Source organism: Chionomys nivalis, chromosome 17 (assembly GCF_950005125.1).
Source record: "Chionomys nivalis chromosome 17, mChiNiv1.1, whole genome shotgun sequence".
Taxonomy (NCBI): Eukaryota; Metazoa; Chordata; class Mammalia; order Rodentia; family Cricetidae; genus Chionomys; species Chionomys nivalis.
Window position 1 is genome coordinate 39,489,637 of NC_080102.1, and position 18,833 is coordinate 39,508,469.

At 45.1% G+C, this 18,833-nt stretch overlaps 1 protein-coding gene across 2 annotated transcripts in view; it reads left to right on the forward strand.

Annotated features, from left to right (window-relative positions):
* Positions 1-18,833, forward strand: part of Srebf2 (sterol regulatory element binding transcription factor 2) — a 59,922-nt gene that overhangs the window by 16,476 nt on the left and 24,613 nt on the right. For both annotated transcript variants that reach the window (XM_057791588.1, XM_057791590.1), the window contains exons 2-9: positions 7,213-7,638; positions 8,576-8,757; positions 10,276-10,422; positions 12,492-12,713; positions 12,990-13,104; positions 13,257-13,438; positions 15,903-16,095; positions 16,606-16,787. In XM_057791588.1, coding sequence (XP_057647571.1) covers positions 7,213-7,638; positions 8,576-8,757; positions 10,276-10,422; positions 12,492-12,713; positions 12,990-13,104; positions 13,257-13,438; positions 15,903-16,095; positions 16,606-16,787 — 1,649 coding nt within the window. The remainder of the gene's footprint in view (positions 1-7,212; positions 7,639-8,575; positions 8,758-10,275; positions 10,423-12,491; positions 12,714-12,989; positions 13,105-13,256; positions 13,439-15,902; positions 16,096-16,605; positions 16,788-18,833) is intronic.

Consider the following 18,833-nt stretch of genomic DNA (forward strand, 5'->3'; position numbering starts at 1 on the left):
GATATGGCAGTCTTGCCCTGAGATTGACTGCCTAACCCCAAGCTATGCAGAAAGGGAAGTGGGTGTTTTTCAAGGGTAGATGAGAAACTAGTGAGTGAGTAGTGAAACCTTTAAGAGTTGGAGAGAGTGGGGCTGGAGAAATGGCTCAGAAGTACTTACTGCTCTTCCAGAGGACCACAGTTCAGTTCCAAGCGCCCACAATAGTTGGTTCACAACTACCTGTAACTAACTTGAGCTCAAGGGAATCTGACTGGTCTCTTGCAACACCACATAAGGTAAACACACACACATACCTTTAAAAAAAGAAAAAAAAAACTGGGCAGTAAATATCACATGCCTTCAGAGATAGGTGGATCTCTGAGTTTGAAGACAGCCAGGCTACATAGAGAAATCCTGTCTCGGGAAGAAAAAAGAAGAAAAAAAAAAAGGAAATCAGAGCAATTGGTAGGAAGCTCTGAAGCTTGTTTTTAAGAAATTTGATTTCAACCTAGAGAGATGGCTCAGTGTCAAGAGTACTTGCTACTCTGTAGAGGACCTGAATTCAGTTCCCTGCACCCACATAGTAGCCAGCAACCATTTGTAACTAGTTCCAGGGTATCTGATGCCCTCTTCTGGTCTTTCTGGGCATCAGGCATACATGTGCAGGAAAAAAAAAAAAAAAAAAGCCAGCCCTTGCTGTTTTTGTGGAGGACCTGGGTCTGGTTCCCAGTACCCACATGGCAACTCACAACAGTCCTTAGCTAAAATTCCAGGGGACCCAATTCCTTCTTTTCTCTAGGCACCAGGCACACCTTCAGTGCCCATACATACACACTCATTGAAAACAAACACTTATGCACATAAAATAAAAAAAATTTAAAGTTTTAAATATGATTTGAAAGATAGTTCTACCAATCAGATACTCAAAGCTGATTGCTATTGGACAGGAGACTGGTTGAACTCAGCGCAGGGTGTAGGAGTGGAGTGGTAGCTGCTGGGGAGGTGCCTGAAAACAACACCTCTGGCGGGGGTGGGGTGGGATAGATGTTTTATGCGTGCGAATGTGCTGTTATGTGCAAGCCAAAGCAGGGCCATGTCCATGTCTGCCTGTATTGACCTCTTACTAAACTGGGAGCCAGGGGGTTCTCCAGTCCATCTCTCTCTACCTGCTAATTTTAGGGCAACAAGCACACACATTCATGCCCAGATTTTATGTGAGTGCTAGGGATTTGAACTCAGGTCCTCATGTGCACAGAGTGAGTACTCTTACGCACTAGGCCAGGCCTTTTAAACTTTAGTGCAATATGTATGCAAAGGAATCCATGATTTATGAACACAAGCATTTTAGAACCTCTATTTCCCCACCCCATTTCCTTTTTTGGCTTCTTTGGCAATTAAAAAGAATTCACTCATCTGTCACTTAAAAGTTCAAGATAACTAGCTGGGCATGGTGGTGCACAACTTAATCCCAGCACTCATGAGGCAAATACAAGTGATCTCTGAGTTTGAGGCCGGCCAGGGCTACATGGTGAAACCCTTAATCCAACACATTATGACATGGATGACCTTGGGGTAATCTTGAACTCCTTCTGCCACCTCCTTTAGGTACAAGATTGCAGGCATGTACCACCATACCCAGCTTTTCATGTTTTTTTAATCTTGTGACCCTGATTCCTCTTTCATATAAGCCCTATGCTTATAAAGATTTCTTTTTCAAAATTTATTTCATTTGTGTGCGTCACATTTGTGTGGGTACACATGGAGGCCGGAAGAAGGTGTCAGAGCCCCTGGAATAGGAGCTGGAGTCACAAGTATTTGTAAATTGTTCGATATAGGTGCTGGGAATCAAACTCGGGTTGTCTGAAAGAGCAGCAAGTGAGCTTAACTGCGAGCCGTCTCTCCAGACCTCAGTTTTGTTATTTTGTTTTTGTTTTTGTTTGCTTGCTTTTTTTTTTATTGTGTGTCTCTGTGTGTGAGATTTGTCAGGGGAAGGGGACCATGCCACAGGGTGTGTGTGAAGGTCAGAGGACAACTCTCTGGGGTTGGTTCTTTCCTACCTTTATGTGGGTTCCAGCAATCAAACTCCAGCCTCGGGATTGCACTGTTTTGGTGGAAGGTGCCTTTACCTGATGAGCCAGTAGTCTTGCCACCCTGTTGGTAAAGCTGAAGATTTTTAAGTAACTGTCCATTTTCACTACCTGAGTCAGTAAACTCTAGCACCGATATTACAAAATGCAGTACTATAGAACTCCTGTGTTTGTTATTTGAGACAGGGTTTCTCTGTGTAGCCCTGAGCTCTCTGTGTAGACCAGGCTGGTCCCAAGCTCAGAGATCACCTACCTCTGCCTCCCAAGTGCTGAGATTAAGGCACGTACCACCACCACCTGTTCTATTTCCTAAATTTGTCTGTAATGAATACATTCCTTTCATGATTTAAAACATTGTCTAGGGCTGGCAGGATGTCTTTGCAGGTAAAGGCATTTGTCATCAAAGCTGATTGATGGCTTGAGTTTCATCACTAGAGCCCACATAGTGGGAAGAAAGAACTGGCTCCTAAAAGTTGCCCCTCTACCTTTGCTATGCATGTGTCCCTTCCCCCCCAGGCAAATAAATATAATTCAAAAATAATTAAATAAAAATAGATTATATGATTTTTAACACATTCACAATAAATATAAAATGTAAGAATAATGTATGAAAGTCTCAAAGAATTAGTAAAATATGTATTAAAAAATTAAGTAGTAGGGCTGGAGAACTTGCAGAGAGGACTCTTGTCCAGTTCCCAGCATCCGCAGGGCAGCTGATAACTGTCTGTAATTCTAGGGGATCCAGTGCCCTCTTCTGTCCTCTGTGAGCACTGCAGACACATTCAGGTAAAATGCCTGTACAGTAAACATAAACAGGTGACCTTTGCTGCATGTGGCCACTCATTGTAATGTCAGGTCTGAGGAGTATAAGAGAAATGTGTAGCCAGCCTTGGTTACGTGGTAAAGTCCATGTGGTAAGTGTGTAGTAAGACTCTGGCCTTGGCTGGAAAGATGGCTCAGTGCTTAAGAACACTGCCTGCTCTTCCAGAGGTCCTGAATTCAATTCCCAGCAACCACATGGTGTAGTAATATGTATTAAGTTCTACTACTCTAGTAAGATCTGGTGTCCTCTTCTGGCTGGCAGGCATACATGCAGACAGAACACTCTACATAATAAATAAAAGTCTTAAAAAAAAAAAAAAGCCTGGCTTAACACTTCTTCCTACCCCAACCCCACAAGAAACAAAGAATAATTATTTCTGGTTCTTCCCTCACCTCCCAGGGCTAGATAGCTAAAGGATTAAGACATTGCCACCCCATCTGGGAGCTTTGGACTTATTCCTAATCAAAATTAATCTAATCAGGGGCATGTCTCAGTGGTTGAGGGCCCTGGCTGCCCTTCCGGAGGACTCAGGTTTAATTCCCAGCTACCCCTGCACACATATCAGCTCACAACCATCTGCGACGCCAGTTCAGGACATCTGATACCCTCTTCTGGACTCCTTGGGCATGATGTTTTTACACTTGCTGGGACAGATATATATGCAGGCAAACACCTATATGCATAAAATGGAATAATAAAAATTTGATCTGATCATATTTCAGGTTATTGTATGTGTACTAGATGCTGTGTGGCTAAGCCAGCCAAGATAATTTATGTTGCCTCTAGGTCATAAACTCCATAGAGCAATGAACTTGTGTCTCTTTGAAGCATGAGACTTCTTGAAATTCATGGGTGGTAAACAATGCCTCTAGTTTTGTTTCCTTGCTCTTAAAGAGACAGAACCCAAATGTAGTCTCTTGGTGCCCCAAGCAACTTACCTCTAAATTTCAGAGACAGCTAAGCCTGGGAATATGGTGTGGAAGAGAGTGAGGTAAGCTTGGGTAGGCTGGTCCACTTCTGGGAAGCCTTTTTGCCCCTGTGCTCTGTGAACTGCAACTGGAACACAAACTCCATTTTCACAGCTTCATAAAACCTTTTCCCAGGTCTCCCTTTCCAGGTCTCATGGCTCTCTATGGAAATGAGAGCCCATATAATTGCCTGACACAAAGCGTGGAACAGGAAACAGTAAAGAGACATTACGATGCTCCCACACAGTGGAGCGTGGAGCTAAAGAGCATGACTGTTCCTTCCTGGAGCCTATACCTTAGCTCACTGGGGTCCCTCCTGGTGTCTCTGTATGGCGCTCTTCCCCACAAGCACTCCTCTTTCCTTACTACTTTGTTGGGGCCTGCTCCCCAGCTGTCTGGAGATGGCATCGCTGGAGCTCTCATGTGAGAGTTAAAAGGGTTTTACTTTAAGAAAAAAATCAGGCAGTTCAGTTCCATCTGCCTATACACTCTTAACCTGCTTTGTCAACTAAAACCTTGTGACCTTTGCACACCAGCCTACATATCCACCAAGCAAAGTGTTTTGGAGAGCACTTGATGGAAAACCAAGTGGGCACAAGTGCCTGTGTAGTGGGTGCTCGAAGGGTGCCACTAACGAGGGGCTTCATAAGGGCCTGCCCCTTGTAAGCACTTTGCACATATTATCTTATTACTCCTCAGAGCAAAGAATCAAGTGTGTGTTTCCCGGACAGCCTTCTGTAGTGAGGAAACCGAGTATAGAGAACTAATTTGTCTTCACAGCTTCTCGAGCTACTGTCCTGAGACCCAGACCCACATAGTACCAGAGCCTGCGTCCCTCCATCAGATTGCTCTTTCATGTTGGCTTTATATTGTCAAAGAGTCAACAAATTGTTAGGTTTCTCTTGATGATTTTTTTTTTAATAGAAGACTCCATTTAATAAAATTCCAACCCCTCTGGGGAAGAATGCAGTGGAAACCATACAGCTGCCTCTTTGGATTACTAGCTGTTAATTTTCATGTTTACATTTATTGATTTTTTTGTGTGTGTGTGGGGAAAGGTGGGCATGTGCTGCACAGCACACATGTGGGGCCAAAGGACATCCTCCTTGTTTCTTTCCCTCTAGCATACGGATTTCCAGGGATCGAACTCATGCTATCAGGCTTCACAGTGGCTTTACCCCCGAACCATCTCTTGATGATTTTCTCAAAGTTTCTATAATCTCATGTTATGTTTGGAATGTTTGAGCATTGGATTTGTATTTGGTTCATATTTTGTTCTGAGATTAAGGATGGCTCCTAGTTAAATTGTGTATAAGGAATTGGCCTTAGTTGACAGAGTTGGGATATCTGTTTTCTGCGTGTTTCTCCCACCCACATCCAACAGGCTAGTGATGGCAAAGCAGAATGATGAGGTGTTCATAAGTACTCACACTGTGGGAAGTTAGCATGATTGAACAGTTACTCCTCATGGTTAAACTGCCTGAATCCTCACAGTGCTGCAATTGAAATGCTAAGCTCCAGTTGCTCAATTTGGACCACACTAGGAATCTCCAGTAACATGCTAACATGTCCCATATATGACTCTCCTACCTCAGACATCTCCCCAAGTGCTCACATCTTCTTGGGCTTACTGTCTTCTTTCCCAGAGGGAAAGGACATAGCCAGAAGTCCAGAAGGGCCCTGAAAAGCATGGGATCTGGTGCAGGACCAACTGCTGTGCCTTGGCCTTCAGGCAGGGCTCTGTAATACCATAAGTGAATGAAATAGTACGGCAGAAAACTGGATCTGAACCTGGCTGTGTACTGACAGTCACTGTTACCATGTTCTAGTTATTTCCCGACTTTATATATGATCTTTGCATCCTTTCTTCCCCTAAAAATTCTTGACTGTTTCACTGCTTCAAACATAGTAGCTGAGCCTCTTGCCTCTGCCTCCTGGGTGTAGGAATTACAGGCATGTACCACCAGACCTTGTGGTTCCTAGGCTACCAGTGACCACCCAGACATGTGCCTTGGTTGGAGCAATGACCAGAGCTTGTCTGTTGAGGATGAAAGTGGTTGAGAAGTAGAGTTCTGGTACAACTACAGCCCCACTAGCTCAAGCCCTGCCTCCAGGAGCATTGCTGATGCTAGAGATTGCTTCTTGGCCAAGGTGACTGTACTCCAAAGTTTAATGACAGTGGCAGCCACCCACACTGTGCTTTAGGGTGTGGGTTATGTAGACCCATCCTGATCCATTTCTGCTTTCGTCTTAGAAAAGTCCTTTCAGTTTACACCTGCAATCTCGCACTCAGATGACAGAGGCAGGAGGATTGACGCAAATTCTAGACCAGCCTAAGGCTATGTAGCAATACCTTATCTCAGAAAAGATTCCTTTCTCTCTCTCTCTTTTTTTTTCCCTTTCAGACAGGATTTTTCTGTGTACCCTGGCTTTCCTGGAACTTGCTCTGTGGACCAGGTTGGCCTCAAACTCAGAGATCCGCCCTGTCTCTGCCTACCAAGTGCTGGGATTAAAGATGTGACATTAGATTTTCATTCCCTATATTTTCTTGTTTTGTGTTACGTTGCTTATGGTATCCAGAACAGAGCCCAGAACTTTGTACATTTATATAACTGCAGAGTGCCACTCCCAACTCGAATACATCAATTTCTTAATCAAGTTTAAAAGTTAATATTTGTGGACCTGAGGATGGAACCTAGCGACAGACTCTGAGTTCATTTCCTGCACCTCAAAAGAAGTTACTAAGTAGTTAATAACCTGAATCACATAAAGGAGAAATTGGCTCTCAGTTCAGCTGTTAGTCAAGAGCTCTGAGCAATAAGATTACTGTTAGTCAAGAGCTCTGAGCAATAAGATTACTCCTCTCTGCCCACAAATTATATACAAATCCATAGGAGTCATTAAAAAAAAAAAAACAACCAAAAACCAAGTAAAGGTGCTTCTGTTCCATCAGCCTATTTATTGTAGTGCACCTGTCTGTAATCCCAGAGTTTGGGGACTGAAACGGGGATTGTGGGGTTTTGTTTGTTTGGGGGGATTTTTTGTTTGTTTGTTTTTTGGGTTTTTTTTTTTTTTTTTTTTTTTTTGGTTTTTTGAGACAAGGTTTCTCTGTACCTTTGGTGACTGTCCTGGAACTAGCTCTTGTAGATCAGGCTGGCATCGAACTCACAGAGATCCGCCTGCCTCTGCCTCTCGAGTGTTGGGATTAAAGGTGTGTGCCACCACTGCCCAATAGGGGGATTGTTTTGATTACTAGATCACCCAAGTCTACTTAGCAAGACCCTGCCCCAAAAGACAAACCTAAAAAGTATATATTTTGGGTATCAATAAAATTACTCCTTTTCTTTGTTCACAGAAATGCTACAATTCGTCAGCAATCAAGTGGGAGAGTTCCCTGATTTGTTTTCAGAGCAGCTATGTAGCTCCTTCCCTGGAGGTGGTGGCAGTGGCAGCGGCAGCAACAGTGGCAGCAACAGCAATGGCAGAGGCAACGGTGGTGGAACCACAGATCCTGCAATACAGCGGGCTTTCAGCCAGGTCCCGTTACCTACCTTCTCCCCCTCGGCTGCCTCCCCTCAGGCTCCAGCCCTACAGGTCAAAGTCTCTCCTACCCCACCAAGGGCAACCCCTGTTCTCCAGCCCAGACCCCAGCCCCAGCCCCAGCCTTCAGCTCCGCTTCAGCAGCAGACGGTAATGATCACACCAACATTCAGCACTGCTCCGCAGACGAGGATCATCCAGCAGCCTCTGATATACCAGAATGCAGCAACCAGCTTTCAAGGTGACTCGGGTCAGACAGTCATCAGTTGGTTCCACAGCCCGTGCCAGTGTGTAGACACTACAGATCTACCATCTGAGAGTAATAGAGTATTTTGGTGTGGTCTATCTGGACAAGTTTCTGATCATAGGCAGAATGGTACAGGAACGTGTCTTCTTCCTCAAAGACCTTATACCCGTTTAGACCTACTTCAGAGTCCAGCAAACATGGTAGATGCAGGCTTGTCCTGATAACTAGAGGTAGAGTCCTGAATAAAATTAGGTCTGAAACATACATAGTTAGCCATTAGATCTGGGCATCCACGGACGAGAACCATTCCCTCAACAAATAATTCCTAAACAAGCACTGTGGAGACAAATATCATTTTTCAAATAGGTGCTGCTTCTCTGAATAGCAGCCCCTCATGGCGGGCTCTCAGTGTATGTTGAGCGAGTAAGTGACTGGAGCACTTGTTCTTTCTGTGGTGTGCTATCTCCAGTGACAGTGGGGAGCTCTGGATTCTCTCAGTTTGAAGACACACGTAGTTTTCTGGTGGGTTTGAGACTTTGGAGGAGGCAGTATAGCAGAAAGCAGAGACTATAATCCCAAAGCAGATTTCCCATTTAGAAAGGATAGGAGGCAATGAGACTCTGGGGGGTTGTTGGTTCTCAACGTCTATTAACTTCATTGCGGGTGCAGCCATTTGCCAAGTAGCTTCCCTTACTTTCACTCCAGCACCCAGAGTAATAAAACAATTTGTACTCATTCTATCAGAAATTGATGCAGCCCTCACGGGATGTTCCTATTCTCTAAACCAGCTTGTAAATGGCTGTGCACATCTTCTTCAGCAGCAGGTGGGGAGTAGAAGTCATGATGAGACACTCCATCCTCAAGTTATGCTGCAGCTACAGAGACACGGTGCATTTCTTATCCATGTAACTTTTTCTTCTCTTCCCCAAAGTCCTGCAGCCTCAAGTCCAAAGCCTGGTGACATCCCCGCAGGTACAGCCAGTCACGATCCAGCAGCAGGTGCAGACTGTACAGGCCCAGCGGGTGTTGACACAGACAGCCAATGGCACACTGCAGACCCTTGCCCCAGCCACAGTGCAGACAGTTGCTGCACCCCAGGTGCAGCAGGTCCCGGTAGGTAGCTTGGAAAGGATTCAAGGAGGACTGGGGGCGACTCTGAGCTATTCTTTGGTAGAAACTCTGGCATGCTAAGGGTCATCAAGAGGGTATACACAACAGCTGGGAGGGCTAAGAAGGGAACCTGGACAGGATATACCTGTGAGTATAGCAGAGACCAGAGTGAGCTCCACCTGTAGATACCCTCTGGCATCCTTGGGGAAGGCCGGGATAGTGACTGTATGGTGTTGACACATATGATGAGTCTAACCTGGAAGGAGGGCTCATGAAGTGGCTCAGTGGACGCAGGCACCTGTTACCAAGCCTAAAAGTCTGAGTTCAGTCCCCAGGACCTACATAGTGGAAGGAAGAACCAACTCTTACAAGCTACCCCAACTTCTGCACCTGAGTTGTGACCCCCCTTATCCTCTCCATATCTTTCGTTTGTTTTCCCTGTTCTGCAGTGGATACTAAATGTGTATTATTTTTGTAATTTAAAAAAAAAGCATGTTTTACGGGGCTATGGAGGTGACTTAGTAGGTAAGATTGCTTGCTCTTGTAAACATTAGGACCTGTTTGACTTTTGTTTGTGTATTTGGTTTAAGACACGTTCTCTCTGTGTAGCTCTGGCTGTCCTGGAACTCACTCTGTGGACCAGGCTGTCCTCAAACTCATAGAGATCCACCTGCCTCCGTCTCCCAAGTGCTGGGATTAAAGGCAAGTGCCACCACCACCACAGCTACATCCATCAAGTACTGTGTTTGCATCCTCAGTACACAAGCATGGCTGCTTGTGCCTATAAACCGAGCTTTGGGAAGGGGTTTGAGATAGGCTATCCTGAGCCCACTGAGGGTGATAGCCAAAATGGAAGCTTCTAGTTCACTAAGAACCTGCAAGACAGTAAGACAGAGAGAGCTCGTGTGTACTCTCAGATAGATGTGTGTATCTGCACATACATGTGCATTCACTTCACACATACAAAAACAGGCTATATGCAATACAGTATCTGAGCTGTTTTCTTACTAACAAACGAGTCTTTATAGTACGTGAGATCACGCCCAAAGTGGGTGGGTCTCTTAAAGGCTATTGGCTGAAGGAGTTTCACAGCAGTTCTCTCTTCCCACCTCGTGAGTTCTGGGGGTCAGAGTCAGTTCATCGAGCTTTGGTGACAGGCACCTTAACCATGGAGCCATCCTGCTGACCACAAATTAATTTATTGTAAAAAACAAACAAAACCTAGGTTTATCACTTTTAGTTCTTGCCCATGTACCTGGCTATCCTGGTTCTCTCAGCTGTACTTCCCTGTTCTGTCCAGGCTAGCAAGTCTGAAGCCTTTAAACTCTTGAGCTGCCCCTTCAGCAGGGGATGCAGGCTGCACAAAATAGCCAACTTCGGGAATTGTCTGTAGGGGATTTCCTTTTTTGTTTGTTTTCAATTCTGTGAAAATGTTTTTTTTACTCTTCTGATGAGTCTGTGTAACAAGAACCAAATGAAAAAAAATACAAAAAATAATGCTACTTTTTGTCCTCCTCCTAGGTCCTTGTTCAGCCTCAGATCATTAAGACAGATTCCCTTGTTTTGACCACACTGAAAACAGATGGCAGCCCTGTTATGGCTGCAGTCCAGAATCCAGCCCTCACTGCCCTCACCACCCCCCTCCAGACGGCTGCCCTTCAAGTACCAGTAAGAGTTGCATTCGCCTTCTATTGCTTGTCAGAGTATTTTAAACCTGCTAAGTAGACATTGGGAGCTTTTATAGAATATGTCAGATTGTAAATATCACTCCACTTTTAGTTTTGCTTTTTCCCTTGAAGAAATATTGCCAGAGTGTGTTATTAATCTTGGGAACTTGCAAGGGGGTGGAAAAGATCACCAGATGAACCCTGCAGCTGGGGAACAGCTCCACATAGAGCCATCATCTCTTAGGTACTATTGTTGCCATGGAGGTTTGACTTCTGCAGTCACCAGACAGGGAAAGGTGTCAAGACAAGGAAAGCACCATCCTTCAGTTCTGGGATCCCAGCCACTTTGAGTAAAAGATGATGTAAGTTTTGGAAGCACTAGCTTTATTCATAAAAACCAAACTCTAGGGCTGGAGATGTATAGCCAGTTGATAGAATATTTGCTTAGCGTGTATGAGACTCTGGGTCCAAACCCCAGCAACACATAAACATGTGTGGTGTCACATGACTGCACATGATTCCCCAGCACTGGGGAAGCAGAGGTTGGAGGATCAGAATTTCAATGTCATTCTCAACTACGTGGCAACCTTGGGGCTAGCCTGAGCTATGTGAGATTTTTATCTCAGAAGAAAAACTGTGAAGAACGGGGGCACCCAGTACCCATTCCTGGAATAATAAAGAACTCACAGCACACCCGTAAAATGAAACTCCTGCCAACAATAAGAAAGGGGGTACCGATGCATAAGGCAATTTGGTTAATCCTCACAATGATAACAAGAAGCCTGTCTCAGAAATTCACACTGGTGATTCCGTTAGTAAGAAGCTCAAGAGAGGAAACATGGCTGTGGTGATTGTCACAGAAGGGCTATAGGGCAGGACAAAGGGAACATTCATTCCCAGAGGATGAGAGGGGACATCCTAACGTGAAGGTTTTTGTCTTGGCTTGGGTACTGCATCTTGTATTCATGTAAAACTTCATCAAACTTCTTTAAAATGGTATTTGTTATGTATAAATTATTTTTTGTTTTGTTTATTTTATTTTTATATAGGATCTCTCAAAATAGCCCTTAGGTTGGCCTCAAACTCAAAAATCTTCCTGCCTAAGCTTCTGAGGGCTGGAGTTAAAGGCGTTTGCCTTCTTGCCTAGCTGACTTTTTAGATAGAGTGTTACTGAGTAGCCCTGGATGGTTTGGAATCTGCATCTCCTCCTAAGTTCTGGGATTAAAGGTGTGAGCAGTTACGACCAGCTCAGTGAATTACCTTTTTTTTTTTTTGGTTTTCCGAGACAGGGTTTCTCTGTAGCTTTGGTGCCCGTCCCGGAACTAGCTCTTGTAGACTAGGCTGGCCTCGAACTCACAGAGATCTGCCTGCCTCTGCCTCCCAAGTGCTGGGATTAAAGGCATGCGCCACCACTGCCCGGCTCAGTGAATTACTTTTAATTTTAATAAAGTAGAGCATGGTTTTGTCTCTTTACTGACCATTTGGATTTCTAGCCATTTATCGAAGAAAATTAGGGCAAAAATTAGTAAGCATGGGAACAGTGAAAAGTAGAAATGAGGGATAGGGGCTTCTGTGGTTGATCTGATTAGTTAAGAAAACAGCTCTGAATGGAAATGTGAGTTTTACCCTTGTAATCTCTAATGGCCAAACAGTAGAAAGAATTATGGGAATTTACTTGTCATTGAGAAGAGAAGAAATGTGTCACATACTCAGAGAAAGTGTTCTCTTGGTCCAGTTAATGTAGTTCAGTGAAGTTCATGCGTGTCTATTCAGAGGTGGTTTTTTTCTGTCACCCCCAGATCAGAACTCTGAACTGATCTTTGGGTCGTACAGCTTACTGACAGTGACTCTGAGGGCAAGAGAGGAGCCAAGGAACTCTTGATGAAGTCTTAAAGTTTTTAGGGACCTATTCTCATTAGCCCAGGAGGTATTAGACTATACAGAGCATTTCCAGCTGACACCCCATATGCAGGAGCACTCCCAGCAGATACCCCATATGTAGGAATAAGCAACTTTTTGTTATGAGGTTACTTTATTTAAACTAACAGGATAACTCTGCCCTTGTTCTAGACCCTGGTTGGCAGCAATGGGACCATTCTGACCACAATGCCTGTAATGATGGGACAAGAAAAAGTTCCTATTAAGCAAGTACCCGGGGGTGTAAAGCAGCTAGAGCCCCCCAAAGAAGGAGAGAGGCGGACAACACATAATATTATTGAAAAGCGCTATCGATCCTCTATCAACGACAAAATCATAGAGTTGAAGGACTTGGTCATGGGAACAGATGCCAAGGTAAGTGCCAAGAAGAAGGTAGATTGGTGCCTCAGTGTTGCCTCTGTCTTTGTCATGGGAGTTCAGGGAAGATGAAGGCAAAAGCTGAATGGACACCAGAGTGAGTTAGAAAGGAAAAAAAAGAGTTTCAGAGTTAGGGTGAGTTTTGTCCCAGTTAGCCACATTCGAGCCAGCATTTGACACCCCCAGCTATGCTCTCACTCGTGAACTCTGGCTCTGCTCTCCTGACTCCAGCATGCACTGCTTTAGCTGTATTTCCTGTCTCTTCCTTCCCAGATGCACAAGTCTGGCGTTCTGAGGAAGGCCATTGATTACATCAAATATTTGCAGCAGGTCAATCACAAGCTGCGTCAGGAGAACATGGTGCTGAAATTGGCAAATCAGAAAAACAGTAAGTCTGCCTATTGGGAAGGCCTATCAAACCTCACAGTTGTTTGGAGAAGTCCTGTGATGGGCATAACGGAAGACTCAGATGTGTATGAGGCCCCATCCATGCAGGATTTTGTAGAAATGAATCGTTTTCTACGGGGGTTTTCTTTACAGAGCTCCTGAAAGGCATTGACTTAGGCAGTCTGGTGGACAGTGATGTGGACTTGAAGATGGATGACTTTAATCAGAATGTCCTTCTGATGTCTCCCCCGGCCTCTGACTCAGGGTCCCAGGCAGGCTTCTCCCCTTATTCCATTGACTCTGAGCCAGGAAGTCCTCTGCTGGATGATGCAAAGGTATGAGTACCCTCAAAATCACTCATTTTCCCTAAGGCAACAGTGGCCGCAGAGAGGTGACTGGATCAGTGGAGAGGACCAGGAATTCTGTGATATTAGCTACATCTAAAGGGGCGAAAACTGACAAGTGTTGCGGTGCATGCCTATAATCCCAGCACAAGGGAGGCTAAGGCAGGAAGATACTGAGACGGCAGCAAGACCATCTCAAAAACAAAAACAAAAAAATCCAAAAAGGAACAAGCTGCCTCTGGATGACACAGACATTCAGATTTAACAGGTCCTACAGAAAGCCCCGACAGAGAGGAATGAGTCCAGATCTTGAATGAGCAGCTGCCAGGCGGTAGGCTCTGGGAGTTGCTGGATGTGCTCCATTACTTCCTCTGCCCATAATGGGCCTGGCAAGACCACTTTCTGAGGCTGCTCTGCTAGTTTAGAGTGAGGCCGCCTCTGGCTGCTCTTTCCAGAACGACTACAATTTGCAATCTAACAGATAACATTCCACCAACCCAGGGCTCTTAAATGGTCCCTGAGCAACAAAAAGCCCATGGCAATTGAAGTTTTGTCGAATTAGTTAGAAAAGGCCCTAAGCTTAATGACTTTCTTGGGACCTTGGGAGACTGGATCCTATACCGCATCTTGACATTGGCATTCTTAACTCCAAAAGCGTATAGTTTTGTTTGTTTGAAAGTTATCATGTTGCTCTAATTGGCCTAGAAGTTGCTATGAAACTAGGATGGCCTTGACCCCCATTTTCTTGTCCCTCTACCAAGTGCTGCGAATGTAGGCATTGCCAGTGCCTTCAGTGTAGGAGCTGCTAAGGAGCCATAGCAGGACTTCATGCATGCTAAATAAACATTCTGTTTTCTCTCTCTCTCTCTCTCTCTCTCTCTCTCTCTCTCTCTCTCTCTCTCTCTCTTTCTTTCAAGCGTTGATCTCACTATGCAGTCCTAGCTGGCCTTGAACTCTCTATGTTCTCTATGTAGGTCAGGCTCACCCAGCATTCTTGGAAACATTTTTGTAAATATGATTTGGCAAAAGTAGTCCATATAACATAAAATTTTGAATGTGTGTGTCAGGACTAGGGAAAAATCTTGGCTCCAGTCCCCTTCCTCACCCCTTGTCAGTTCTCTAGGGCCTGTGTTTCCAGTTCTGTCTGTAAAATCAAAGGGACACAAAAAGCACATTCCAGTTTTTGTTTTTTTCAAGACAGAGTTTCTCTATAGCTTTGGAGCCTGTCCTAGAACTTGCTGTACAGACCAGGCTGGCCTCAAACTGAGAGATCTGCCTCCCAAGTGCTGAGATTAAAGGTGTATGGCACTACCACCTGACCACATTCTAGTTTTAATAAGCATTCTCTCCTTTTCTGTGTTTTCCCTCGCCACCAAGGTGAGATGAGCTACTCAGCTCTGCCACCACAGCTGTCCCTAGTATGAGGAACTAAAACCTTTGAATCCATGAACAAAAGCAAACCTCCCCCTAAAAAAGTTAGACTCTTTACTGTAAAGCATGGTTTCTATCATTATTGAGGTGTGGTGTGAACACAATGAAATAGTGCTAAGCATGCAACATTGAGCGCCTGAGATATAGAACCTGTGATAAAAACCCAGATATAGCGGGCCAAATGAGTAATTCTCTCTCCAGGTCTCTTAGTTTGTTTTTTAGCCACAACATTGTTGCTCATGTACTCTACACAGTGGCAAAAATAACAAGAGACCCTGTCTCAAAAACAAAAAATAGTAGTCATGGGAGTGCTCCTTGATTTCTACGTCTTCAACCCCAGTATGCTCTCTGTTCTTGTAGATATCCATTTTGTAAGAAAGTTGACCTGGCACTCGGGAGGCAGTGACAGGCAGGTCTGTGAGTTCAAGGCTCATCCTGGTCTGTACAGAGAGTTCTGGGCCAGCCAGCGATATACATTGTGAGACCCTGTACTCCTTACTTTTGTTCTGTGGGATATACTCAGTCAGCAATAAAAAGATTCCAATGTTTGAGTAATAGTTTGAATTGTGGACTTCTTAGTTTCCTTCTGGCTTTTTTCCTCTCTGACTTAATGATTTTGAATTTAAAACCCACAGTCTGTTTCTTGGTGTATGGATAAAAATAGTATTTTAGGTACTTTTCTCTTGATGTGACAAAATACCATGACCAAGGTGACTTATTGAAAGAGAGGGTTAGAGTCTATGATGGCAGAGCAGAGAAAGGCATGGTGGCCGGAACAGCTGAGAGCTCACACCCCGATCTACAAGCAGAAGGCAGAGAGCACACTGGGTATGGTGTGAGCATTATGAAATCCCAAACCCACTCCAAGTGGTGACATACTTCTCCAGGAAGACTTTTCCTCATATTCCTCCCTAAGGCACCAACTGGAAACCAGATATCAAATGTCTGTGACTTCTGGGGGCCCCACAAAGTGCTGCATGAACACAGATGGTAATCATGCTAAGCCTGTGTTGCTGTTTTGAAGGTCAAGGATGAACCAGACTCTCCTCCTGTGGCACTGGGCATGGTGGACCGATCTCGAATTCTGCTGTGCGTCCTCACCTTCTTGGGCCTCTCCTTTAACCCCTTGACTTCCTTGCTTCAGTGGGGAGGAGCCCACGATGCTGAGCAGCACCCATACTCAGGCTCTGGCCGCAGTGTACTGTCATTGGAGTCAGGTAGGTGGGTTCCCTGATGCTGCCTGGGTTAGGCGGGCTGCTGTGGCGAAAGGACCCTGTGTAAAACTGCATGGTGTATCCACCTAATCAAAATGGGGTTTGGGCCTCCCACCACTTGCTTCCATCAGGGGCTGGCCTAAGTTATGCATAATAAGTCAAGCTTTAGTTTAGCTGGGACAGGCAACTAAAGCAAACCCAGAACCTGCTTAGTTACAGTTACTGTGGAGAGGGATTGGGAGAGATGGGGGAAGTGCCTGTTTGAGGGACTATGTGGCATTATGTCAGGTGTGAGTTTGATGTCCTAATGTCCTTAAACTGAGGTTTGTGTGGCACTCAGTTCCATGGTGCCAGGGGATATAAAGATTTCTCTTTATACTCTACAATTGTCTACTATTTCTTCTGAAAATGATGCAGAAGGCTCTTTGACCTCACACTTCTGGAGACCGTCAGGAGCCTTGGAATTTCACAAGGGGCCTGCCTGGTAGTCTGAGCTGAGCTGCCCCTCTTTAGGTTCTGGGGGCTGGTTTGACTGGATGATGCCGACTCTCCTCTTGTGGCTGGTAAATGGTGTGATTGTCTTGAGCGTCTTTGTGAAGCTGTTGGTCCACGGGGAGCCAGTGATCCGTCCACACTCACGCTCCTCAGTCACCTTCTGGAGACACCGGAAGCAGGCCGACCTAGACCTTGCCAAAGTGAGTTCTGTCATCCACCTTTCTTCACCTTCCTCTATGCTGAAACAAGAACTCAGTGCATGTTGTTGTATGAAGTCCGGTGACCTGCAACAGGCCCAAGGCAGTGATGGATGGTGCACCTGTGCATAGGTTATCTTTGAACACTAGATGAGCTTTGTCTGTGGTATGGCATACTGTGCTGTGAGTCTCGGTATAGGTGGTGCTGTCCTCACTAAGGACAGACAAGCAGGCATGGCAGGACCTTTCAAGCTGATAGTGCCATGAGTAATGTATTAGTCGCTTTCTTTTTGTAACCAAGTACCTAACAGAAGCAATTTAAGGGAGAAGTGTGTTTGAGCTCATACTTTCAGTCCCTCCTGGGGAAGGCTGGTAGTCACAGGGCATGAGCTTGTGGTATGGTATCCTGACATCTCGGCAGATGAGGAAGCAGAGAGCTCATCAGTCATCAGGAGCTATAAATGGAGATCACTTGCAAGATCTGCCACTAGCACCCCGCTTCTGTCAGCCAGGCCTTAGTCCTGAAGGTTCCACATGAAGGTTCCACAACCTTCTAAAGAATTACTACCAGCTGGGGACCAAGTGCTGGACCACATAAGCCTTTGGGGGGAGGGGAACATTCACATTCAACTCTTGACAAGTAGAGGATATATGTGTCAAAAGTGAAGGATCTATCAAAGAGATGGCAGTGAAGGCTGGAGGTGTAGTGGTCCACCTTTGCCGAGTACTGACTTTGACTTATAACTGAGTTAAGTCTTTTTTTTTTTAGACTTTTTTTTTTTTTTTTTTTTTTTTTTTTTTTTGGTTTTTCGAGACAGGGTTTCTCTGTGGCTTTGGAGCCTGTCCTGGAACTAGCTCTGTAGACCAGGCTGGTCTTGAACTCACAGAGATCCGCCTGCCTCTGCCTCCCGAGTGCTGGGATTAAAGGCGTGCGCCACCATCGCCCGGCTTAGACTTATTTTTATTTATGTGTGTGTGTCTGTATGAAGGTATACAGGAATGCACACGAGTACAGGTACCCACAGAGCCAGAGAAGGACGTCAGAATCCCTAGAGCTGGAGTTGTAGGTAGCTGTGAGCCTCCTGGTGTGGCTGCTGGGAGCCAGACTTTGGTCCTCTGGAAGAGTATCAAGCACTCTTAACTGTGTGCAGTCTCTCCAGTTCACTGATGAATCGGGGCTCAAGGAAGATTTTTGAGCAGGAAAATTAGCTGATGGTTTTTATTTGGAATCAGTATAAGGAGAAGTTACGGGGAGCAGTCTGTAGCATCTTATGACCCTGAAGGAGTTAAACATGCACACTTTGGGAGTCATGTGACAGAGAACAGTCCTGAACAACAGTAAGCCAGTGTTTACTCTCCCTGTAACAGGCTGTCACACCTCAGTTGTAGTTCATTGGAGTCTGCCCACAGCCCTGGGTCCTAAAATACAGATGTGATGCTGGAGGTCACAAGACTGTCATAGATGCAGGTGTAAGGGTGTTTCATGATGCCATTCTGGTGACTTTGTTAAGGATAGATTGGGAAATATGAACGGTACAGAAACAATTTAAGAGGTTCTTAGAAAAGGTGCAAAAACAGATAAAAACCTGGAATTCAACACTTCAGAAAGGTAGATGTGAATAAGTATTTTTAGATGTAAAGTAAGTAATAACTGTGTTAACTCAAAGGTGGAAGAAGCTGGAAATCACTAAGGGCTCTTTCGAGGTTATTTGGAAACACTCAGATGCCCTTGTATTTGAGCAGTGACCAGGAGGCAGGCTGCAGGGCCGGAACAAGTCAGCTTCCCTGAGTGGGAGGCTGCATTCTTGCTAGGGAAGGATTTTTAGGGAGAGCTGGACTGATTGAGACAAAGGAGCAAAATCAAAGATATCCTGGAAAACAGTGAGTCTTTTAGGGAAAGAGCTTCTCATAGCCATTGATAACCTCTCTCAGTCACCAGAATCAGCAAGGTGCCGTAGACTCCTTTGGGGACCCTCAGCTTGGCAGAGATCCCAAATTGAGGTAGTTTAGCAATTTGGCTATAAGTTGTCCTTAAAGCTGTGCTTCTTG